This window comes from Vidua chalybeata, chromosome 11 (assembly GCF_026979565.1).
Source record: "Vidua chalybeata isolate OUT-0048 chromosome 11, bVidCha1 merged haplotype, whole genome shotgun sequence".
NCBI lineage: Eukaryota > Metazoa > Chordata > Aves > Passeriformes > Viduidae > Vidua > Vidua chalybeata.
The window spans coordinates 5,424,939-5,450,326 of record NC_071540.1 but is presented as its reverse complement, the minus strand read 5'-3'; the positions used below and the strand labels follow the sequence as shown (position 1 = coordinate 5,450,326).

Here is a 25,388-nt window from a genome sequence, read left to right as displayed (position 1 = left end):
CTGGGAGGAAAAGGAAAGCTATCAATAAATTATAGTGTTGTGTCTCAGTTCAGACAACAGGCACAATCCTAAAAAGTTTGTTTTTATTGCTGCTTATGTAACCCATTACCTAAAGAGAAGGCTTTAGTGGTTCAGTGTCATTAAATAAAGAGTTAAACAACTACATTTGCAAAGCACTGCTATCTTTAATGTGAAGTCACATTAAAAATTGTTATGAACTACCAAATAAAGTCCTCATTTAGAGCATTAAACAACTCAGCCTTCAAATATTTTTATTTACTTTTTAAAATATGTAAGTTTAGTGCTAATTTGCATCAGTTTAATTCCATTGCATTAGAATGCCCATTTGGTTTGTTACAAAACAATTACTTACATCCTCATGACCGTAAGTGCAGGCTAAATGAAGTGAAGTATTTCCATTATTGTCCTGAACATCAGTACTTGCCTTGTAGTGCAATAAGAGCAGCTTAAAAGAAAAACAAAAGTAGACATTTAAGTAGCTAAAAAATTAATGTACAAACAATTATTGCTCTGCAGATTCCTTTAGGGTTCTGGCATGATGATGAAGCACTTCATGATACACTAGCTCTGCCTCCCATTTCAGACACCACCCTCTTGGCACTGCAGCATTGTTTGTGCCCTACCCTGACAATCAAAAAGTCTCTTATTACATATGCAGAATTTTAATTGAAAAAAAAATGAATTATCTACTGCAGCAAACACTGCAGTATATTCACTACATCATCTACCTCACATTTCAAGAGCCTATGCAAGTGAAGACAGAACTTTATTTCAATAATGCTAATTGAAGAATATCACATATATTAAATTCAAATAGACAGTAATTACTGTAGTTACACAGTCTATCTTAAACACAGTGTGAAGCATTTAACTCAGCCCAATGACTGCAGTGGTTGTTCTGTCTCAAGCAAGAGCAGAGATGCTCTCCATTTGTATTATGTATTGGACACCTGTGTTAATAAAATGGATGAATTATCAGGTATGCAGAGCTGCCAGCTGGTTATTACCAATGGCTGAAAACCTTACAGTAGAAAAAACAATAAAATATCTTGCAGACTACAATAATAAAAGATCCTCCATTCTGACAGCTTACACAGCTGTTGGTAAAAGCTCCCCAGAAGATCTAAATGACAGTAACAGCAGAAGAGCTTAGTAAGAGGCATGTATTTATTATTTAGGCTAGGTGTTGTGCTTACTGTAACATTCTGGTATCCCTTCTGACAGGCGAGGTGAAGGGGAGTTGAACCGTGGTAATCTGTGGCATTGACAATGGCTCCTTTGGCTACGAGTAAATCCACTAATGAAGTTTGACCTTGGAAAATAAGCATTCAAAGAAAGGTGTAAACTTTGCACAAGAACACTGCTACTTTTCAAATTCAAACAGTGACTATAAGCCAAGATACCCTGCATTTCTGCATACTATGTTTCCATATACTGCATATTTACTACCTTGGTATTTAGGTTTTTTTGTGGCAGATATTTCAAGGTCAAAGCCCCATAAAATAACCTCCAGCTAAAAGCAAGCTATATTTGTATCCTATGAGTAATAAAAGAAAATATTTGGATTCAATATAATAAAAAAGGAAATTATAAATAAGAAACCACCCACTAAGAAAATAATACAGTTTCTAATAAAAGGAAAATCAATTACATAATGAACATTACAATACAGGTGTTACAGATCTACAATGCATAGCCAGCTATAGAAAAGAAAAAAGTTGTTTCTCAATCTGCCAGTCCTTTAAAAAAAGACTGATTTCTAAGGATATATCTTTACTTTTCTCAAAGCTGAAGAAAGCACCGCTGTGGTAAGCACTATGGCAAAAGTAGAGTCAACAACCAAAGATTAACTCAGCCATAAGAAACTGAGCTTAAAAGAATATACAACTTCAGTCTGTGCTCAGATAGAAACAGCAGAGTTTCAATAGCAAAAAAGCAAAAAAACAATGCAGAATTCCAACTTCAATCCAAAGGTGGGAAACAGGCTGACATAAAGACACAAAAGCAAAAGGAAGAGGAAACACTAGTGAAGAACAGCAAGGCCACTCACCACAAATAGCAGCTATATGAAGCGGTGTATATCCCCGGTCATCTCGGGAAAAGGGGGTGATAATGGAAGGGTCATTCAGTTTCCTTTAAAACACAATGGTTTGAAAGCAGCTTAATTGCCCAGGTGGTGGTAGGAAGGAGGAGAGAAAGGGAAAAGCTGACAAGGATGGCAAAAAAATGATTTTGGAACTTTTTATCCTTTTATATTGACAAATTATTCCATACAGAACTTTACATTTTGTTAAGAAAAATGGGTTAGTCCCAGATCTGTAAGTTTGATTCAAGAGAAGAAACACCATGTTTACCAAAGCCCACACAGGCTCCATCACAGAATGGGTGGGTTCCAAATGATTCTGTAGGTTCCCAATATTTCTTCTGTTTTTTCAAGCCACACACACACACATGTTCTCTACTATATCCCAAAGTCCTCCCAAATTCCTCTATAAGCAAAAGCAGCATACTTCCTGAAGCAAATCTTAGATAAAGGCATTCTACACAGCTTCCTATGCATTTGTGGGGTGAAGAGTGCTCACCCAGAAACCAGCTTCTCGCATTTGTCACAGTAACACAGCGGGTGACACATTTTCTGTACAGTGTCCTTATCACTGTCACCTTGACTTAGCAGCCGCTCCACTTCCTCCTGATCACCTGAAGCAATATGCTACCAAAAAAAACGGGAGAAGAGAGAATGAGAAACCAACATAAAAGGCCTCCTTTTAAGACAAAAAAGCCAAGAGTAATTTACTGAAGCACAAAATGAAAGGAATCGATTATGAAAGACGTAGTCAAGCATTAGAAAGCAGAAATTAACAATGTCACAGCACAAAACCCCCCAAAGGCATTCAGTATTAAAAAGAAACTGTTCTTGGCTTACTTCACTTTCTATAAAAAAATTAAAACAATTCCTATTGTCCTCTTTAGATTCAATCATGAAATTGAGCTCCCTCTGTGCAAAAACATGTCTATAAAATTACTAAGTCTCCAGCCATAAGCTGTGAACACATATAATTAGGAGCTCTGCTTTGTGTCCTTGTATAGGCGAAATTCTTTCAGAATGACAGTATGAGATTAACAGATAAAATGAAGTAGCTGTCAGGTGACTACATTTAAATTATTTCCGAAAGCTCGTCCAATTTCAAGTACTAAAAGCTGTGAGACACAAGCAGTATCACATCTGTTATTTAAATGGGCCACACAATACCAACAGCAGTAGCCTTTCATCCTCATTTGCTTCTATATTTCATATAATATGTACTGAAATTTGTAAGATTATATTATGTTAGCAAGGCTTTGGCACAGAAACATACTCGATTCAAAAGACAGAGTAGATTTTAGCATCTACTAAAATCCATTTCACAGTACTAATGTAATAAACCCTTCATTACTTTCCAGAAAACTTCAGAAAGGGAGGCTTATAAACATGAAATGTGCAAATACATACATATTTCTGCCATAAAAGTTATTAACCTTAAACAAGCAGTCTATTGGTGCAGCAGACATCTGGGACAACAAGTTCATCCTTTGTCTTAAGAGCAGCTTGTCACACAGACTCTCAGATTCCTGAAAATAAAACAGATAGATTGATTATTTATACAGTCATCTACAGGCAAAAGTGCAGAACCCTAACAGTGGAATTAACTTTAAAGAATATTAAACATTTATTTACTATGTATGAATTATCAGACACATGTGAAATCTGAATCAGTTTCACTTTTAAGATTTTGAGACATAAAAAACTGGGCACCCATAGAAATAATAAGTAGATGTTCACCAGAATATCCCTTTACTGAAATTCACTGTGAATTAACATTAATGAAATTATGGCAGTACCATCTAAAAAAGAACATAGCAAAACTAAAAAATGCATATCAAAGACAGAATGAACTGTAAGAGGTACAACACAGCTTTCTCAAAAGGAGAAATTAAGCCAAATTCACATAAAACATGTCTACTGATGGCCACTAAAAAAGATGACCCAGATACAGCTCTGACTCAAAGAATTCTGAACTCTCTGCTGCTGGCTGAAAAATAGAAGATTGCACTAGGCAAAGCATTGCTCTGCAGCAGATCCATCTGTGTAGATTTCCTACTTGGTTTGAGCTAAGCAGATACAGCTTCAACCCTTGCATCAGCACTTAGAGACAGCTAAAGATACACTTCAGGATGCACTAAAGAATATCAATGTCTCCAAAGCCAAGTGAAAATTATTAAGTGGAGTTAGATTTTGAGGCGGCAGCACTGACCCTCCCATGAAATAAAACAAAAACCTAAGGAAAACACTTTCTAAGAATGCAAATGGAAACTTTTGCATGTGGTTGGTTCTGACCCACAGCTGCTTATGGTTGGCAGCGGTGCTGTTGTAGGATAATGGCTCTCCAGAAATGGAAAGACTTCAGCCTCCATAAAACAGAAAACCACTGCATTAAAGACACACACCCATGTATCAGGCAAACTTCAACAGTTTAGGATCTGGGCTATGGCTTTTGCAATTAAAGTCAGTCAAGACCAGATGTAAGTGAGTAAAACCAGTCTGACTCCGCTCTTACATTAGTAAGTCAGCATAAAATTTGAGCCCCATATACTGCAAATAAACAACATCAGCTGATTCAGACTTTCTAGAAATTAAGACTATTCATGTTTCAAAATCAACACAGATGCCTCTCAAAAAGCTGTCCAAAAAACGCAGAAGAGTTCAGCAAATAAGGTCATTAAAAACATGTTTGTGAGATCTGGAGATGAAAGTTCTTCTCTGTACTTCACAGGATTTAGATACACAAAGGTGACAAATATTCACCAATCTTTTCAAATCTCTGTAATTTAGCTAAGGATACCCAAGCATATCTTCTCACAAGGCATATAACACTAGTCTCCTTGGATAGATTCTTCACTAGGAACAGGAATAACTTCCCTAAGAAATAACTGATCAAAAATTTAACTGCTGGTACAAGTTCCTAATGTCTAATCAGAATTTCTAGTGTGGATGCTCACAGACAGCTTTATACTTCCACTGTGGAGAATCTAAGTAACCATTAGCAAGAACTACTGTAGTTTTAGAACTGCTCCTTCCACAGTGTGCGTCTTCAAGAGAAGTGGATTTTAAGAAAGTCATATGAGACACCAACCCTAAAGTAGCAGTATTATACATTTATTATATAATTCAGAATAAAAAGAGCCCAGGTGAAACCACGTATCTTCAGTAGTGAAATATGGAATGATGAGAATAAGATATTCACTGAAGGATTAAGCAAGTTTGGGCCTTCAAAGTCAGAACTTACTTGTACCAGCTTTACTTACAGCCCAAGAACTTGTACTTCTTTTAAAAAGAGATTGCTTGGAGTTGAGACTTTCAGATATTTTAAGAGTATGTTGTTTAGAAAATACACACCCAAACATTAATGACCTTTTTTATCTAATACAACAGTGTGTAGAAAAAGAAAGTATTTGTACTTATGAGAGTGTACCTTTGTAATGATCTATCCTAAGTGATTCTCACAGATTAAAACTGATGACTTGGAGGAAATACAGGCGGCAGAAGCCAGGAAAAGAACTCTTGAACACAAACTAAGGCTAATAAAGTGTTTGGTGGGGAGGGGGAGTAGGGATCATTTCCCCATCTGAAGCTCTTCCCACACATGAAACCAAATGCTGCCTATTCCCTCATGGCTGGCTCTGACTCCCTATTTTCTTATACCTCACTCAAACCCTCTGAACTTCAGAGTCTTACTACACATTAGCTATGCATAGGAATGAGCTAGTATCCAACACTTATTAACAGGAACTCTAACTGAGTAATGTTGACAATTCAGAAAATAAAATTGACAACTCTCATGCTTTACAGGCTCCTATCTTCCCCACAAAGTGTCTCACAAGGACTTGCATGACCTTGGATGGAGGGATTTGGCAAGAACGTCCTGAGTGCAATTCACTTACTGACAGGAGGGTGAGAATGTGCCTATTATCCCTCAGGGTACATTAGTCCCTTGCCGAGTTTCTTTCTGGAGCAATCTTCATTAGGGATTGGACAGCAGCATTATTCAGCTGCCAGCAGCTCCATCTGAAGCCAGCTATAAAATTAAGCATAACCACATAAGGGGCTGTAATGAAGCCCCAGGGCACAGCAATGCTCCTGCTCATTTCAATCCCACACCCCCTTCCAGCACAATATGGAGAAGGAAATCATAGGGCAGCAAGATGACAGCTGCTCCTGCTTCAAAGTTCATTCCCTTTACCAGAGATTAAAGGAAACATCTCAACTGGCAACTTTATGAAGTGAGAGCTATGCTTCTCCACCTCCTCACTATTCTTTTTCCATTTCCACCTCAGTCTCTTTTCATAGTGTGCCACCTTCTGCCCATGAGAAAAGGGTGGTCTGGCTGTTTCCTTTCCAGCTGTGTTAAGGGCAAGTTGTCCCTCACTCCATCCTCAGGTCCTGCTGCCTTCCAGCCAGGGTGACTCCAAGGAAAGGCAATGCAAGAGGACTTCGTGTTGCACATTCACCCTAAAGAGATAAAGTTCTCTAGGTCTGGAGCTGATCCAGCTGAAGTATGGGCAGAAAGACTAATGGCTTGCTCTTCTCATGATGCAGACACTGAATTCCTCATTTAGACTTCTCAGATATATATAGTTTATCTTTTAAGACAGGTGCCTCCCAAAGAACTATATTACCTTAATGGAAGTGGCACTTAAGTTACAACATTTGAATGCAATCCCAGTATAGAAGCTGCTATCCTTAACTACACCAAGACAGATAGGATCAGGCATTTAATAGGAAACAATCTTTATTCTAGAAATGTAAGAGCAGTATATTCTATCTTAGTTTGCTGGCATTGTTGTGGAAGACAATTCTACTTTGGTTTCAGTTTTCTTTCAGAGCACCAGCATTGCTCTTTGTATATTGATTGTGAATGACAGCCAAGTGACTACAGGAAGCAAAATCATATAGCAGGTTGTTCTTTTAAACTAAGATTTTTATTTTTTTGAATAGAATTCAATTACAGACAAGAAATACCACTCTTTTTGCACAATATGAAAGTGTTGGTTAGATCTTTTTTTTTCAAGTGTACAAAACAAACTTGCACAAGTTCATGGGAAAATCCCAGAAAAAGACAAAGCCAAAAATAGCAAGAGGCCAAAATGTTACATTAAGTGCTCCTTAAGACTGTGCCCAAGGTTGTCCCATCCCAAGCCCTGCACACTGAACCATTGTTCTGGCCCCTGCAGTTAGACTCTGGGGCTTTGCAGTTGGGCAGACTGAGATACATTGAATTCACTCTGGTTCCACGTTCACTCCTTTCGATGTCCACATCAGCTCAGGAAAACCTAGTTTTACAATAGTAGAAAATTTTACAGGAGTGGTAAGACTAGATTTCTTGACTAAATAATCTACAAAGTTCTTAAATTATAGAAGTCTCTAAAGTCACGTCAGCATCACCCTTGACTGGCCTGCAGGGATGTGACCAGATTGACAGCAGGTCTAGCTGCCCAGCAGGAAATCTCTCATGCATCCACAGATTTCCTACCCCTGCTAGGTCAAAGATCCCAAGAGCCACACTGACCTTCAAACAGCACCTTATCACACCCCTGCACCCCCCTTCAGTAAGCCATCAACTCAGTGCAGCACTGTAACCCACGCTGCAAACACATGGAATTCTTCCAGTATGAAGATTTACTGAATAATTCTAAATTACACTGCTATCTCCAATCTGCTAGCAGAGTTAAGCTTTTTTAAATTACACAAAAATTTAAGCTGTGTCTGCTCCCAAGTACTGCACTGCTTTCACAATCATGGTAGAGTACCAACAGGAGATAAACATACTGGAGACTCATCTGTAGAAAACAGTGCTGTCATTTTCCCTCTAACCATATATAGAGGCAGACTTGACATTTAAGTACTTCCTCAAGAAGTATGCAATGAACAAAAATATTGGCACATAGTTAGGACTTCATTCTAATAATTTAGGTAAATTTAGCATTTGCTTCAGGTAGTTACCTCTACTCATTTTTTTAAGCAAAAAAAAAAGGAAATTCTTATGGTAGTTATTTGTATCCCCTGGCTGGATTTATACCCACAATGGTACTACAAGTCATCAAGCAGGCATTTGACAGAGTTTAAGAGTAGCTTACTGTTGATCTGTCCGAGAGGTTGCCTTGCCGGATGTATTCTATTGCAGCCTCAATGGAGGTCAGGCAGTACCCCAGCTCATCCTTCACTGAGCTGCAGAGCCTGAAGTTCTTTATGTAACTCAAATTGGCCATCCTGGAAAGAAAAAAGTTAAAAGTTATGAACCACTGAAACTAAGACACTAGCATGGCACGTTGCAGCTCCTCTTAGGCAATTCAGGCAGACAAAAGGGCGAGTTGGGAAAAAGCTTCTAAAAAGCCTGTTAGGCCAGCAATATGGCTGTTCTGAGCTTGCAGAGTGATCAGATCTCTACTTATCTCTTATATAGTCAGTGCAGAGTTATCAATTGGATAGAAGGAATAGTAGGATAAGGACAATAATGGGAGATCAACATCTTTGAAGTGAGTGAAGCAATGTTTCCAGCACCATAAGCACCACAGTAATAGCTGCAAGTTGAAGGCCAAACGCTGATCTCAGAGATCAGATCAGATACAGCTGGAAGGTTTAGATAGACTTTTACTGAAAATGAGGAGACAATGGCATAAGCTAGCAGGAAGCAATTAAACATTAACACCTCGTTTCTCTGTAAGAAATGCACCAAATCTTGATAAAAATGCATAAAGGTGTCACAGGTCCCAACACAGATGAAAGAGAACCACTCTATGAAGGCTGTATTGACACACAGATTTGGTTGAGAGATGGCCTCCCACTACAACTTTTTTCTAGGCTGAGAATCAAAACAAAGGCACGTTCCTGATAGCTCCTTCATTTAGTTACACGTATAACACAGCTTTGCTATTTGTCCTGTAATACATTTTCTGCATTTCAACAGGTCTTCTTACACTTTCAGTAAGTTATAACTGTATGTTCAGAAACATTTGTCCCTACAGCAGCACTACACAAGATGGTAGGAAGGAGTTCTGAATAGCTAAAACAGTTACATACCAGTTTGGGATTTCTGTTTTTACAAGCAAATACAGCAAAACAGAGAGAAGATCATCTGCACACATGGTTTCCATGTTAACTAAAAAAAAGAATTCACATTTAGTATTAGTCATGTAATGGCTCAAATCAGGAGCAATAACTCTGAAGTTCTGCCTCTTAAGACTAAGGGCCAGCTATTAGTAGAGAATGCATGGAGAGTCCAGGGCAGGCCTCCAAATGCTCTCAATCTCTCACTGAAATAGTCTGCCAGGAGCCAACACACAGATGCAGTTTGTGCAGTACACACTGCAGTATTTGATTAGCATCCCTCCCTTCCCACACAGCAAAAGCCACAGCATTAGCTCAAGATTTCTGAAATTCTTGAGGGCAAAGACTATGATCAAAGTTGGTATATTTTTCCACAACCCAGCAGTCTTCCTAGAGAAAAGAAGAGATTAAGTAGGGAAAGCATAAGTTCACTGTGCTACTCTATTTGCTTTGTAGAAGTATCATGTCTTTTCAAGTGACATAAAGTAAGTGCCAGGTTAAGAGGACTGCTTTTGTATCACAGACTCACATCTGCAATCCACAGCAGCACATTTGTTTGGCCCCGCCCATCTTTTGCATTTTGCAGAAGATGCATCTCAAGAGTATCGACTTCAAGATGGCAAGGGGAGCATAGACAAATACACAAGAACAATCCAGCAGCAATCTCCAGTGTTTAAAATGGATCACCCTCAGGTTCCTGGCAGATGTGAGCTTCCTACATGTCCAAGCTAAAACATACACAAGCTAACCCAGTACCCCACCTCAGCCCACAGGAACTGGTGCTGATACATCTACCTCACTTCCCTTCCCTTCTGCTCTGTTCAGAGACCTCAAAGACTCCAGCTCAACTGTGTTTGATCCACAAGAGTTATCCAAACAGTTGTTTATACACTGAAGTGCTTTGCGTGTGCTGGTTAAATTTAAAATTATGAATTGACTAATTACTGACCTCTTTGGCTTGGAGACTGCATAATAATTTGTACAACTTTACGCAGACAAAGTAGCTTCTGTTGAGGGGAAGTGCATTTGTTCAACTGACCCAGTTCCCGCTTTGCACGTGGTATATTAAAACTACAAAATAATTAGAAAGGAATTATTAGCATATAGAGTTCCTCTGCAGGATGTCCAAAGCCCAAGTTTTAATTCATTCAGAGCTGAATTGAAGAATGGTTCCAAAATATTCCCACTTCTACTCCAAGTGCACCTGTATTTCTGAATCCTGTAGATGGCTTAAAAACATAAAAGTAAAGGAATCAACCATCAAGGCAAAGATTGTCCTCATATGACACTTGCAAAGCTTTGATTCTACATCTCAAATGAAAGTATAAAAAAACTTGCTAGTGTCTGAAGGAAACCACTTTTTGGCTGGCATGATCCTATTTAAGACAGGATCTCAGTGACTCTTCAAGTATCCATAGTCATCTCTCTCACCTGAACTCGGGCTTCACTCCAATGTCTTTTTGCTGCAGGTCTTGAAGGCTCCTTGTGATTTTATTAAAATCAGCATCCTAATTAATAGAAAAGCAACAGTTTTTTTAAATGCCTTAGATGAACATCGCTAGCATGTAGCAAGCAAACAAACCTACCTCACTTGCCTCAATCGTCCCCACATATTTGAAAACTAGGTCATAAATAGCATGATGGATATACATCTGTAGGAAAAAAAAGTATTTTAGGCAGGAAAGGGAGAATTAAAAACAGCTTGCTGTTTTTTTGCTGCTATTTTCCTTCAGTTCAGATGCTTACTTCAACTGCTTGTTTGATCAGATTCATCTGCTCTTCTTGCTTTGCAAGCATCTTCTAGAAAAGCAAAGCCATAAAGAGCAAGAGCAAGTCAGATAATTTATTGCTTAAGTAACACTGTACTATGTATTTAGGGGAGTAAGTCTTTACCAAGTGCGAATCTCTCAAAAGATGCTGCAGACATTTGGTATAAAGTGCATTGACAGAATCCTAGGAGAGATAAAAGATAAAAGCCATCAGATTCAGGTTAATAGGACTTGAAGAAACAAAGCTTAAGTAAGTCTTCCCTGTCTCAAAAGTGTTCAGTATGGTAAGAGTTTTAGCAATAATAATTGCATTTACTAAACAGTTCAGACAGTGAAATTCTTAAATGTGAATTACCACTTCTCCCTCCTCCCCTTTCACAACTCTAGGCTACTCTGACACAGAAAAGCTCAATAAGGCAAAGATAACTGCACCAGTGAAGCTAATTATATTTAGCAAATTAGACATAAGGAAGGAAGATACTGACTATGTAGTGGCGGAGGCTTTTCCTTTCGTGTTCTTTAAATGTTCTATAGAAAGATCCTATGTATTTATCAAATCTCTCACAGTGCCTTCCCAGGAACTCTCTAACATCGTCAATGTTTTTAAGAGAACAGGAGTTTGATGAAGCTGTAGATTCACCTGAAACAAAAGAATTAACACATAGGCTTAATATATGTATGCATGGTAAAATACATTTTGTCCCTACATACACAGTCACCTTGTGTGCACTGAAACATGAACTCAGCTCACTGCACCTTTAACTAGAAGTATTGCCTTTAATTAAAAGAATTTAATGCATCACATTTGAGCAAGCTCCCCTGCTTTTTATGTCAAGTATTTATTTGGAATACCTAAATCAGATTTCGCTTATTTTTTACACTGGGATAATTTATTACCACATGCACTCAGCTTATGAGTTGTGTAAGTCAAACTGGAAAGCAGAAGAAAAGCACATTACAGTGTTGACAGAGTGACCATGTAGGAAGTCAGGGTGCTTTAAGTGAGCTGCAAAAATCCCATCGTGGACTTTTACATAAGCTAGTCTTTATTTAGACACGCTTTCTCTGAATGGGAGAACAAAATTACATGAAGAAACACTAAAGCAAAGCCACTTTTCTTCTGAATAAAACAACTGAAACCCTCACTTAGAAATTATGCTGTTTTTCCAAAAATTATTTATAGGCAAATCTTTCATCTTCAGTCAAAGGCAGCCAGCTAATAAGAGGCTTAAATAATTCTTTTCAAATTATTTTTGAAATTAGAAGCTACTTCACTTCTGAAAGACTTCGATATGACTATATTCAGTAATGGCTATAAAGAATAGCACATGAATGATTTTTGAGATATACATTAACACTTACAGAATTTAAGGCTATATGAATGGCAGCTGGGCTTTTATTTTTTTTAAAGCCTTCCATACTTCCCTCACAGTACTACTTTCACTATCCTAGTACTACTTCTCTATGCATTCACGTGTTTCAAATGTTCTTATTCATTTAGGAAGACTAATGTTTTTACTTCAGAAAAAGCTGAAGCTTCTAAGCTTCTTAAGAGGCTTCTGTTCTTAATTAGTAAACATAGATTGTTATACAAGTTCACAAGGACATGTTGTTAACATTCACAGTATTGACTGTAGTCTTGAAAAGAGTGTCACAGCCTTAAGGAGCACTTTCAGTGCAGGACAAATATTGAGACATTCAACTTCATAAGCTGGGCCACCATCAGGAGGTTGCTACCTAACTCTGCCACCCAATCTCTATCCCCCCACAAAGTGATCATGAAAGAATTTACCTCTCCAGTTATTTGTGCATCCACCTTGCATCTCAAGACACAGACTATCACATTTAGGATTAAATCCCTTTTTTAAGCAGTCAGCACTAAACTGAGCACAGCTAAGAAAAATAATGCTGGATTTAGTATTCCACAGATAATTCTTAATTCTACATGATTTATGCCCCAGTCTCAGCACTAGTTTTGCTGGGAGCAACTTGGTATTTCTCTGCAGCAGCACACCAACATCTGGCCCAGCAAGCTTATAAATGCCAAGGGCTTTTAACCAAGCCAACACTTTCCAGAATGAGCACATTTATTAAGTACATCAAACTTGCTCACAGTGCAAAGGCAGCCACCCAACTGACACCAATACATACTTGAGTTTTCTGTTTTTTCCAGTGGATGAGCTATGCACAATATACTAAAGCTTTCTTCTTTTTCATTGTAAAAGGTTTCCTCAAAGAGAACAGGTACTGAGAGGGTGTAATTAAAACCAGCTCCTAGAATGATGAGGTTTCCTTGGATGAAGATCTCCTGAAACAACACAGAGCAGATCAGGTGTGAAACTCTGCCAGAAAAAAGGTTCTCTTGGGCTTCTACATCGCCTGTAAAATAGTTACATTGCCAAAGGGGAGCAGAGAAACTTGCAAGGCAAGAAAGAGCCAAATTGGAGAAATTTCACATTTTCATGCTGTGTTGACACTGAAACAAAGGCTCCTTCATTATGTAGTGGCTGGCTGAACCTTGCTTATGGCCACTTCTTTTACAAGTCTACTGCTGGAGGAGGTTTCAGACAATCACCAAGGTCTTGTTTGCAGAGTTTAGAGAACTTTTAGTAGAAAGGAAATTAAAAAACCCCAACAGCTTAAGATCAGTACTTAATCCCAGCCTCAGAAAAATACCCCACACCTTTTGTGTATTTCTCACACCTGGCTTTCTTTTCCCAGCAACTCCAGTGAGGACATCTGGAACAGGAAAATCCTGCTGGCAGCCTGCAAATTATCTCTAGTGCAAGCTGTATGCCTTAGCTCTCAGACTGTACTGCAAAATTTCAAATGAAAAAAACCTGGGATCCTATGCAGTGGCAGCCCTGCTTGCCTCGTCTGTAACCATTAGTTCACACAATCAGTCAGCAGCAGCAGTGAATCACTTACTGGAGTGTCCCCGAGCTACATTCAGATATCAAACAGAAATACCTTTCCATTTAAGGTTTGAAAATTTTCTTCCAGCGGCTTCAGAACATAAGATTCAAACTGGCAGGTAGAAAGACTGTTGCTTGAAAGGCTTCCTTTGCATGGAACTAGCACCTAAAAAAAATTAAATCATGCTTAAGAGAGAAATGCTGTGTATTGCCAGCTATATATCAATACCTTTTCTCCTTATGAGGCAAGCAATTAAATCGGGCTTTTAAATATTTAAAGTAAACATACAGGAACTACAGTTGCTTTTATTAAAAAAAAAAATTTAAAAAAAGGAGATGTTATCTCTAGACACACAGTCTGATAATTAACCCAGAAATTTCACTTAGTAACTGATCTGAAAAAGGCTGAGAGATCAACTGAAGCAAACAATATTAAGGGAAGTAAATGAAATCTTTAGTTACTTAGCACCAGTCACAAATAACTTCAAATGGCAACAGATAACTTAAAATTAAGCAGCTAATAAAAAAGTGAAGTATATATCCAAATTCAAAAATCCATCAGAAAGAAAAAAATCTAAGATAAACATCTTGGGTTTAGACCAACAGGTTGGCAATTTGGGACAAATTCTTAATTAGAAAGAAATTTTATCATCAGGTAACAATAACCTCTGTGTTTAATGGAGTCTCTACACACTTAATTGTGAATGAAAATTAATTGCAAAATACTTAGATTAGTAAATATTAAGGACTGGAGTTTTTATTCCAGGTCAGTTTAATAGCTTTATTTTGCTGTGTAAAACGCTGTCAAATGAGTAACTGCTTGTCCACCAGGCATCTCAAAAGGTCAATCCCATTTAAGTTATAAACTTGTGAGAGAATATGTAACTTCAACTCATTGAAAAGAAAATAAGTTTCCTGTAGAGTTTAGAAACAACACCAACCTTAGCTTTTTACTACCTTGCAATACATCAAGAGGTCCATATTAGTAAGTAATGTGCAACTTAAACTAAAAATTGTTCTGCTTCATTTTCAAGTTTTGTAGGCTTGAAATAATCTTTATATGTTTCATAGCAGACATATGATATAAATTCAAATAGCTACTATTTACTAAGCAGCTTTTAAATATACTTTTTCATACTTACAATACCATGGAGTTCTGCAACTTTGCTGCATAGATCAGGACGTCGCTTCTGAATGGCCAAATAAAAGGGATTTTTCAAGATATCTTCATCATACATAGCCATATGGACTTCAGATATTCCAAGGAGATGTTCTAAAATACATATGGAGAATGGTTGATGTACCACACATGGTATCCATTAAAACATAATATTTGGGAACACCTAGGGGCAGTTTGATTCTCCTTGTCCAAACAAAAAAGCAGTTTCAGGTCTTGATGTAAGTAGCCAATGGCATTGCTTAACTACTAACTACAGAATAACCTAGAGTTATTCAGACAGAATATTTTTCATGACTATACTTTTCCAATCACACAGTTATCCTCAAGGTCTCCTTAGGCCTTCCAGGTGCTGGGGTCTAACTGTGAATATCAGAGAGGAGAAGTTAAGATCAAAATGATTACCACTTTGATATACAAACTAACTTCTCCTGCTGAGGTCTAAAGCCAAGAGACAAATTAACAGCTTTTTCACAGCAGATTCTACTGCACCACGGGACATTGATGCTTTTGCACTGTGCTCATGGAAGTCTTAAAACTCACCTGTAAAAGGATTACTCACACACACCAATGAGACACCCAGACAGTGTAACAGAAACCCTCGTGTAAGGCAATCCCCAACTTTCCAGGGAAAGTTAGAGAGGTACACCAAGGAGATATGAATATCCATGCCATAACTGAAAAGCTACCATGAAATTTATCATAATTTGTGGTCATCTCTACTCCCATGAAAAGAGCCTCAGTGATTTGAGGTCAGATTGCTAAGAAACATTTGGCTAAACAGAGCAAAAGAGCAACTGGAGAGTGAAAGTCCAGCCTCTAAACATTGGAAATGCTGTTATTGGGTGTCACAGTGCCCTGGAGAAGATGATCCCTAAGGAATCAGACCTTCACCTACTTGCTTCCTCAATTCCAGTTCTCTGTAACACATCATACACAAGGGCAGGAAAAACTCTAAGAGGTCCCTCTTGGAATAACTTCAGAATTATGCTTTTTAAACAAGAATTGAGATTAACAGGCATACAAATGCTTAAATAGTAAGCTTATTCTATCTATCCCCTCATGCAAGTTTCCTTAGTAATCAACAGAAGTTGCATGATTTCCTCCTGCAATTTCAGCTGTATATAGCAAGAAAGGGTGAGCACAGCTAGAGACTTTAATTTGAGCACACCACCCTTACACAATCAGTATCCCCCTGTTTCCTCCCATACAGAGTTACTCGTAGCACATCATTTGCCCAGTGTGATCATTTGCAGTTCAAGGGGGTGGAAAAACTACACCAAATTCCCATGGATTCCAGATAGCCTTTGAGTTTCAGCCATGCTATCAGCTGATCTACAGCCTGACTGAGCTAGGCTCTGGTCCCTCCCCTGATCAGGCACAAGCAGAGCTTCCTTAGGGAGTTAAACACAAACACAACCAGTTAAAGTAGAAGTAATTTCCACTATAAAGGTATCACCAGTTACCTACAGCTTGGACAACCCCAGCCTGAAACACTGAAGTCTGGCAGTGGCAGGTATGTGCCTCAAGCAGCTTTCCTGCACATTTCCAGACAAAATGGTCCCTCTGCTTTCAAAGCATACAATAACACCAAGAGCTTCTAGACTACTTAGTCAGTGCTCCACACCAGCGCAGCTATGCAGTTTGCTAACACAGTGAGGAAGAAAATGTTTGCTCATTTTGACACTTTCACAACACCAACCAAGTTGAATAATTAAAGACTGCGAACCTAGAAAAAGTCCAGCTTAACATGGGCTCAACATGAGTCAGGAATCTGCATTTGAAGCCCCAAAACCAACCATGTCCTGGGCTCATCCCCCTGCAGGGGCAGCAGGTCAAGGGAGGGGAATCTGTCCCTCTGCCCCGTTCAGGTGAGACCCCTCTGCAGAGCTGCCTCCAGGCCTGGGGTCCCAGCACAAGGACATGGAGCTGCTGCAGCAAGTCCAGAGGAGGGACACAAAGATGCTCCAAGGGCTGGAGGCCCTCTGCTCTGGAGACAGGCTGAGAGAGGTGGGGGGTTCAGCCTGGAGAAGAAAAGGCTCCAGGGTGACCTTATTGCACACTCCAGTACCTAAACGGGCTGCAGAGAGACTTCAGACAAGGGCCTCAGGTGACAGGACAAGGGAAAGAACTTCCCACTAAAAAAGGGTGGATTTGCATTAAACGTACAGAAGAAATTCCTCCCTGTGAGGGTGCTGATGCCCTGGCACAGAAGCTGTGGCTGCCCCATCCCTAGAAGTGTCCAAGGCTAGGCTGGACAGCTCTGGTAGAAAGTGTCCCTGCCCACTGCCAGGGGTGGAACAAAATGTGCTTTAAGGTCCCTTCCAACCCAGACCAACCAATTCTATAATCCCTGATCTGTCCTACCACAATGTCTGTGTAAACAGGATGATCACCAGTAATTCCACCACATGATTACTATAAAGATTTCTTGGCAGGTAGCTGCAATCCAAGTCCAAGCTGTGGGCTCCTTCCTCAGCCAGTGCAGAGGGAAGAGAAGAGGTAGCACAAGCCCTGTGGCAGGTCTGCTGCAGGAGCACAGGCATCTCTGCTGATCCACACAACAGCAGGGCTGAGACACACCTTCATGGGCAGGACTAGTTAGCTACAAAACACCCTGCCTGCTGAACACCTGGCTAGGCCACAATTCCAAGTCTTAATGACTGCAGCTTGCAGTCCAACATGACTCCATGACAAATTAGTATATATAACTAAAAACAATTTAGTGTAAGTCAAGCACCAAGCAGGGCTGTATGAACATATATGTGCAACCTGAAAAACAGTTTGCCACAGCGAGACTTGAGTGCCCTACTTTTTTTTTTTATGGTTTTGGATGTTCCTATCCTCATCACAGCAGATAAACTGACCAGAGCAGAGCCTGAAGTAAGAAAGGCAAAGGAGCCCTGTAAGCAGAATCCAATACATGGAAGGCAGTGATATTTATAACTAAGAAACTGGATGAAGCAGGTAGAAGATTTTTTTTTTCCCCCCACAGGTGGATCAAGCTTTCAGTGAAGGGCATTTTTTCCCATCTAAGAAGTAGGCCTTAACTGAAGAAAACAGGCTCAGGTTACAGATCAGGAACACCTTCCAAAAGGGACGGTAAGCACATGGTTTAGATTGCTTGACAAAGCTATCAAGTCTCTTATGTTGTAAATCTCCAAGAACATGTCAGACAAACCTCTACTAGAAGTGGTAGTGGACATAGCAAAGCTGGGAGGGTGGATGGCATGGTCTTTTGAGATACTTGCCAAATCAAGCTTTCATTAATGCAGTTGTCCCATTGAGGCAGTTTCATCTGCCTTGAGTTTGGTGAATTTGTGTATCTGTCCAAGCAGCAGAGGATCAGACTGCTGAGATCCTCCCCAAGACAGTGATGGAGAAGCTGTTAAGACACCACACACTGTCAGGGGAAAAAGCATATTGACACAAGGAGGCAACCAAGCATCAGACTGCAGTGCTAACACTGCAGAGCACAAATGTCTCCAACAGCTTTATTGCCAGTCTTTTAGCCTAACAAATCTTCAAGTCCAAGGACTTCTTCCCATAACAGGAGAGGAAGAGAACACATACCATAAATCCTCCTCATCATCAAAAAAATAAAATAAAATAAAAAAACCAACTGAAATTTAAAGTAACTTCATTCCCTGGCATAAAAGCTATAAGAAATTTATGTGAGGAGGAGAAGCTCCCACAAAAAGCTTGCTGTCTGTCTGACAGACCTCTTAAAATACTATCTGCACCTGAAAAAAAAGAATGAGCAACTGGAGTACTTTAAGAATCATTACTGATGGACCGTCATAGGAAGAGCTTGAAATTATAATCTTCAGTTTCCAGTTCATGAGTTACACACCACAAGTAACTCAGTGATGTGTAGCCACACATTCTTAGTTGCAGCCACTGATTCTTTTACTACAAAACTACTGATAGTGCAGAATCACACTGGGAACTCCAGCAAGGAGTGAAAAGAAACTGCATTCAAACATTGAATTCTGGGATTTCAGTTACTGTAATGCACCTAAGGTGCCACAGAGGTGCTCCACCCCAGGAAGGAAGGTAAATTTCTAGTTCACACAGGTGTTTGTCACTCTCCCTGAGCAGAGCAGATGGGAGCTCTGCACTGCTCCCCACACACATGTTCCTGCACAGCAGGAAACAACCCCCACTGGCCACATTAGTACTGTTTTGAGAATCACAACTCTCCATTTCCTTCCCTTTTCCTCTCCCTTACCCCTGCAGCTGTTCAGTGTCACGTTAGCTATCACAGCTGATTAAAAGGTAGCTATGAGAAACAACAGGTGGAATACTTATTACCTAAAACAGTTTAGCTACTGTATTCACTTAGGCCTCCATCACTTTCCCATAGCATTCTCCAGAGAGATAGAAGTGTGGACATAGAAGCAATTTAAGTCATCAAAAAAAAACCAAACCAAAGGAATTTAGTCTACAGATTCAAGAGAATACATTAAAGCTTCCCCAAAGCTCAGGCATTTTTGAGATTAAGTCAATTTCTTTCCACCCCAGAAGTTAAATGCATCTGAAAATATTGGCTAATGCATTGCTATAATTCTAGGAACACATTAGAATTCTCCATTAAGAGTCTGTTGGCAGAACATAACATCCAGTTTCAATCTAATTTAACTTGGGGGTGACACAGACTTACTCTTCTAGCTGCACCTTGGACAGCTCTAGCTTTACAGTGAAAAGAGAAAATGCACAAAGCCTTATATGCATTACCACAACTGATTAATGCCTAACAGAATGCTCATTAAAAAATATCATCAGCTATATTCACTATGAAGTTTACCAAATTCTATCATGCTGAGCAGTAAAGCAATACTCAAGCACTAATGTTCTATAAAAGGTTTAAATAGAATCACTTCAGTGTATGGCTTCATGCCTGTAAACACAGAAATAGCTCAAATTGCTGGAAGAACAGAAGCTAGCTGAATCAGAATCTAACAAGCATTATGTTACAGTTTAAAAAAACTATAATCATAATCTTACAGACTCATCCTTTCTAGATCAAAAGCAGAGGGATAATTATGGTACAAAGGACAGCTCAAGTGAAAAACATGGAACCTAAGCATGTCACAGTTTTCTCTAAAACACTGGAAACTAGGCCTAATTACCTTTGGCAGTGAAAACAGTGAATAGGAATAAATTCTGACAGTACATTTTCTCATTGGTGGTGTTTTCCTTTAGAGATGGACAAGTGAGGAACCTTTTCCAGAGCTTGCAGGTTTCAGTTCCTTTTAGGAAGTACTTTGAATTTTAGACAAACAGCCATGAAAGTGGATGATGTCATTCTATTTGCATTGTTACTTAGCAGTTACCTCCTGTCCACATTCAACTTGTACAACTACTTACTCAAACCTTAGTCTCATCATCATCTGAACATCCTACTACATCTCTACTAAAGACTAATCAAAACATTCTGCAGAGAAAACATCTTTCAGAACATCATGAGGGATGGTGTATACAAACACTACATAGTCAATGTTGAGCAGCATAACATTCTGTGTTTTCACCATGGCATTTTAATAATAAAATTTAGCAGAACAAAGTAAAAACAGCTACCAAAGTCAGTAAAATATTATTAGCCAAATTCAATAACCTCTGTTGTCTCCAGGACAGCAAGTTAGAATGTTACACTGGGATACTAATATCAAGCACCTCAGTGTACTCTCCAGACACATCCAGCTTCAAGGGAGCAGAATGCCAAGTTCTCCAAATCCCTCAGCACCAGATCCATTAGCAGGGAAAGAAGCATAAATTCACTCAATTTTATTTTACCAATATTATCAAGTTTCATGTGATAACATCAGCTTCACCTTAGCTCCCAATAGCTACAACAGGAACATTAAGGCTTAGTAACCTGCTATTTGCTGAAGTGCTCAAAATAACAAGTAACTGAGGAGCAACTCATTACTCAACTAAAGGATTTTTATCTCAAGAGTAGCAGATAAATGAACATACAAACTTTATCAGAAATGTATCATTCTAGAAAACTACACAGCTCCACACAAAAAAAAAGTAAAAGGAAGCAATTGTTCCTCAGTTCTAAATTAAGGTTTTTTTTTTTAAACAGACATGCTTTCCACACCCACCTTAAGAGCACCACTTGTTAGAAGGAACAGCCAAAGGTAAGCATCTCTTAGAGCTCTTTACAAGCAAACAGGAATCTAACAGTGGAATTTAAATAGACTCAGTCCTAAATCTCAAGTTACCACTCCAGTTCCTGTTTTACAGCACTATTACTCCTCGGTTATTCTGCTTCTGGACAAAACTTACAATCTGAACTTTAGCCCTACATCAGCATTCACCTCAAAGCAAAAACAGAATTTCTTTTTCTGAGCATTTAAAAACTCTAAAGGATGAGCGTTGAGCATCCTATGAAAAACGCCTGACACATTCCAGTACGCCTCACTCACCATGACAGAATAAATAAGTAAATCTATTACTACCTCTTCTAGATTCAGATTCAACGTGTACTGACTTCTGTGAAATGCAAGTATGCTAGAGTAGCACCTTTGAATTATCAGATTATAGAGCAATGAGTGGTAAATTCACATCAGTCAGCTCAAGGTTCACAAGCAACCAGTGAAAAAATAAGTTTTATCATCCCAGAACATCAGCCTGATAGCAATGGAACAGACTCTGGGGTCATGAGCATTCCAGGAAGATGCTAATTTCTCTCAGCATCTCCCTTCCAGGCACACATTTCTTCCACTGAAGAGTTAAGGGCTGACACAGGATCTCATGGCTTGGGTTTTGCCTCTACCCAGCACCTCCCAAGCCTTTTCTAAGCCTGGCAGCTCTGGCCCTGCTACCATTGCTCCACATCCTTGGACAGGTGTCCCCCAGAGCCTGCAGCAGTACTGAGCACACAGGGCTGTACCTGATCCTTGTGCAGCTTCTCATGAGCCCCACCTCCAACTCCAGAGCTGAGCTCACTCGGGAGAAGTGGTGAGAAGGTTCACCCTTTATATTTTAGCAGTGCATTTGCACTATTGTTTGATGTGGGCACATCCTTACTTGTCCCAGACTTGGGGGCTTGAGTCTCCCCCATCACTTGTTCCTTTCCTCCAGAGGAAGCACATTTCAATATGTGTGGATCCTTCAACAGCCAAGCTTCCCACTTCTAACCAGTTACTTCAACATATTCAAATACATCTTGCTTGTCATCAGCCAAACATCAGGAACAAGCTGCATTCTCTTTTCACAACAGGGTAGACCTGAGATTCCCAATTCTCAGAGGTTTAAAAATCCACCAGAATGGCTGCAAAGAAGTTTCACTCCTTGGCTTGCCACTACTGAAGCGGCATTACATTCTCTGATGGGCAGCCCTGAGTTATTCCAAGCCAGCCCTAGAACAAAGTGCAAGCACTGCTCAGTGAACCATCAACAGTTACAAAGAACATTTAGAGGGAGAACTTTAACAGCAAACACAAAGCTGCCACAACAGCTTCTCAAAGAAGGATGCTTCCTGCAAACACCAGTGAGCTGTATTTAAGGTCACCTCCCCCTCAGGTTCTCAGAGGTTTCAGCATCTTGGTGCTTCACTCCCCTTCTTTGGGGGGGGGAGCAGGGGGTAAATTCTTATGGAGTTAAAATACACAGAGGTTTACTTAAGCCAAATATTTTCATTCATTTAGGCAGCTGTGCAAGGGTAAGAAGGCTGGAAAACAACTCAGCAGGTAAGCTCTAACTAGCACAATAAATTATTTTAGCCACTACTGGTGTTAGAAATACTACACAATGCAACATGTAACAGCCTCAGCTAATTAAGAGCTTCCTGGAAGTAAACATCATGATACAGAAGTATCAGTCTAACATTCTCCCACAATATAAATTTAGATTCATCCTATGGATCAAATGCTCTCACCACTACAAGCAAAAAGCTTAGCAGAAAGTAAATCACAGAATTCAAAGAATTCACAATTTATCAGTGATCGGGGAGAGGGAAGGGGTTGATGTCACATTTCATTTTCACTGTATTTCATCCTTACTTTCCTTCTTCATCTCAAAATGGTTTCCAACTTTGCCAAGCCATAGCAGTCTACAGACCAAACTTAGTATATGAGCTTACTCTAAAAGCAAGTCCCTCAGACAAGGCTTACCAATCATTAAAGCAAAACAAATCTGCATTTACCTAAAATTCTACTTAAAGGCATTAAAATGAGGCTATAACATTTAATTAGTGATGTTCAGAATGCATCACAGAATACTTTGCAAACAGTTTTAAGAGTACTGCACAGGAAGAATATGGCCATTAACATCTATTGCAAGAAAGCCTTGCCACAGAACCAGGAAATACAGTTTTTCTACAACTCATTATGCTGCTGCCTAAGTCAGTTCTAAGGATTTTTACCTCCATCCTAATAGTTTTCCCAGGACAGTATTTTGGCTAGTCAGCATCTTATTTGAAAGCTGTATCAAGATTTGGATTTTCACATCATCGTGCCTGACTGACAAACAACTGAATTTTAAGAGTTCCCACAATCTAAGCAAGTTGTAAAACTGCATGCAGCTGAACTTAAATTAGAAGTAATCTAAATAACAGGCTCTTCCCATATGACACACATAAAGATGTACTTAGGCATTACCTGATACATATTATGACTGCTGCTACCTTCAGGTTTAAATAGTCACATTTCTGAACTGATCCTCCCTCCCCTTCCCAGACACATTCGCAGAAGTGGTTTCTAGATTCTCACATAACTTCAGTGTTTTGTGGCAGACTTTAAAAATAGCTAAAACAGACACACAAATATGCATAATTTAGTCAGCAATAAGCTTAACACTTATGTCACATAGGACTCCAGCTTCAAACCCAGAGTTAATCCTTTTTCCACCTGACAATGATTAGACAATTACAAGACTTCACTTACAATCCGATCAAAATCATCCTGTGTTTCTTTATTCCTACAAAGAAACAGGCATGACTGATTTGCTTCTTCTAGGCTACCAACACACAAATTGACAGAGCTACTCAGTTTAGTTGGCAGCAATTTGATAATCTACACAAAGTTAAGAGACCATTTCTTCCACAGGTAGTATGTAACCTGCAGCAGAAGCTGCATAGGTTTTGGAACTAGGGCCAAAATTAAAGCAAGATGAAACATAAACAAAAAAAGACCCCAGTCAGTGGAGTCCAAGCTACAAAAATCCAGAAAGAGGAACGTAGGCTAGACAAGACTCTTCAAGCTGGGCTCAGCAGCAGAAAGCCAGTCTGCCTGGACTCTGTTCCTCTTAGCAAATTATCTTGCTCATAACACACACTGCCCTGCAAAGGCAGTGATAAAAGATAAGAGAATGGGTCATGCTCCCCTTCTTGTGGGACTCTCATGGCTTCACAGCTTTTTCAGGCTACTGTAGCATCACAAAACCACTCAGCTCCCCACAAACGCTGGGGCAGAGGTGGTAGTGCATGTTGTGACAAGCAAGCTCTCCAGAAGCCCACTTCAGCAGACACACCAGGTGCTAGAGACAGCAGAGCTCAGGTCACCGAGCGGCACTCGCATCACCTCCATCCTGCTGGCTGCACACACGAGCACGGCCTAGTACCCATCAGTGCTCACCGTGCTGTACCCAGCACACTGCCAAGGGCAGCTGGTGGAGCATCGCTTCTGACAGTGACAACTGGTGTGTTTTCTGCACTCCCTGATGTGCCATGGCCTGACTTGAGCTAACTGCACTCCCTGATGTGCCATGGCCTGACTTGAGCTAACTGCACTCCCTGATGTGCCATGGCCTGACTTGAGCTAACTGCATGTACCCCGGAGCGCACGCCGGCCCTTCCTACGGATGACAACAGCAGCGAGCTCCCTCCCCAGCCGGGTCCCGGCGCGTCTGCGACACACGGGACACCCGGGGAGCCGGGTTAAGACCGACCCGCATGCACAGTGGGGTTCAACACGGCGAGGAGCGACCCCGCCGCGGCGGTCACTGACCAGGGCCAGGTGTCCGCACGGCCCGACCCCGCCGAAGGCCGAGCCGGCACGGCCCCGCCGCCGCCCAGGCCGCGGCCGAGCGGCCCCCAGGGCACGTCACGGCGGGCTGGGAGCGCTCCCTGCTCCCACCTCGGCGGGACGGTCCCAGCGGGAGCCGCAGGCTGCCCGGGGCGGGAGCGCTACTTACACCGACACCATCTCCTCCCTGCTCCCCGGCCGCAGAGCCGCTGCCGCCCGCCTCCCCCGCCGCTCCGCGCCCCAGCCAAGCCCTACCGGGGTCCAGGGCGGGCCCGGCGCGGCCGCACGAAGCCAATGGCTGGGCAGAGGCGGGAGGGAGCGGGCGAAGAGCCGGGAGCACGGCGGAATCGCTGCCTGCGGAGGCGGAGCCTGCGAGGGCTTATAGGGCCG

The 25,388-nt window shown here is 40.5% G+C and overlaps 1 protein-coding gene across 6 annotated transcripts in view; it reads right to left on the bottom strand.

Moving 5' to 3' along the window:
- ANKRD27 (ankyrin repeat domain 27) overlaps positions 1 to 25,388 on the bottom strand; it is a 55,482-nt gene that overhangs the window by 17,796 nt on the left and 12,298 nt on the right. For 2 of the 6 annotated variants that reach the window (XM_053952474.1, XM_053952480.1), the window contains exons 1-17: positions 25,254 to 25,350; positions 14,990 to 15,120; positions 13,903 to 14,013; positions 13,084 to 13,240; positions 11,418 to 11,572; positions 11,057 to 11,116; positions 10,910 to 10,963; positions 10,750 to 10,815; positions 10,595 to 10,671; positions 10,113 to 10,234; positions 9,137 to 9,215; positions 8,194 to 8,326; positions 3,538 to 3,630; positions 2,604 to 2,731; positions 2,072 to 2,154; positions 1,218 to 1,333; positions 374 to 466 (exon numbers count right to left, since the gene is read on the bottom strand). In XM_053952474.1, the coding sequence (XP_053808449.1) occupies positions 374 to 466; positions 1,218 to 1,333; positions 2,072 to 2,154; positions 2,604 to 2,731; positions 3,538 to 3,630; positions 8,194 to 8,326; positions 9,137 to 9,215; positions 10,113 to 10,234; positions 10,595 to 10,671; positions 10,750 to 10,815; positions 10,910 to 10,963; positions 11,057 to 11,116; positions 11,418 to 11,572; positions 13,084 to 13,240; positions 13,903 to 14,013; positions 14,990 to 15,091 (1,629 nt within the window). In that variant the 5' untranslated portion in view covers positions 15,092 to 15,120; positions 25,254 to 25,350. The other 4 variants (XM_053952476.1, XM_053952477.1, XM_053952475.1 and 1 more) reach the window with 4 other exon arrangements.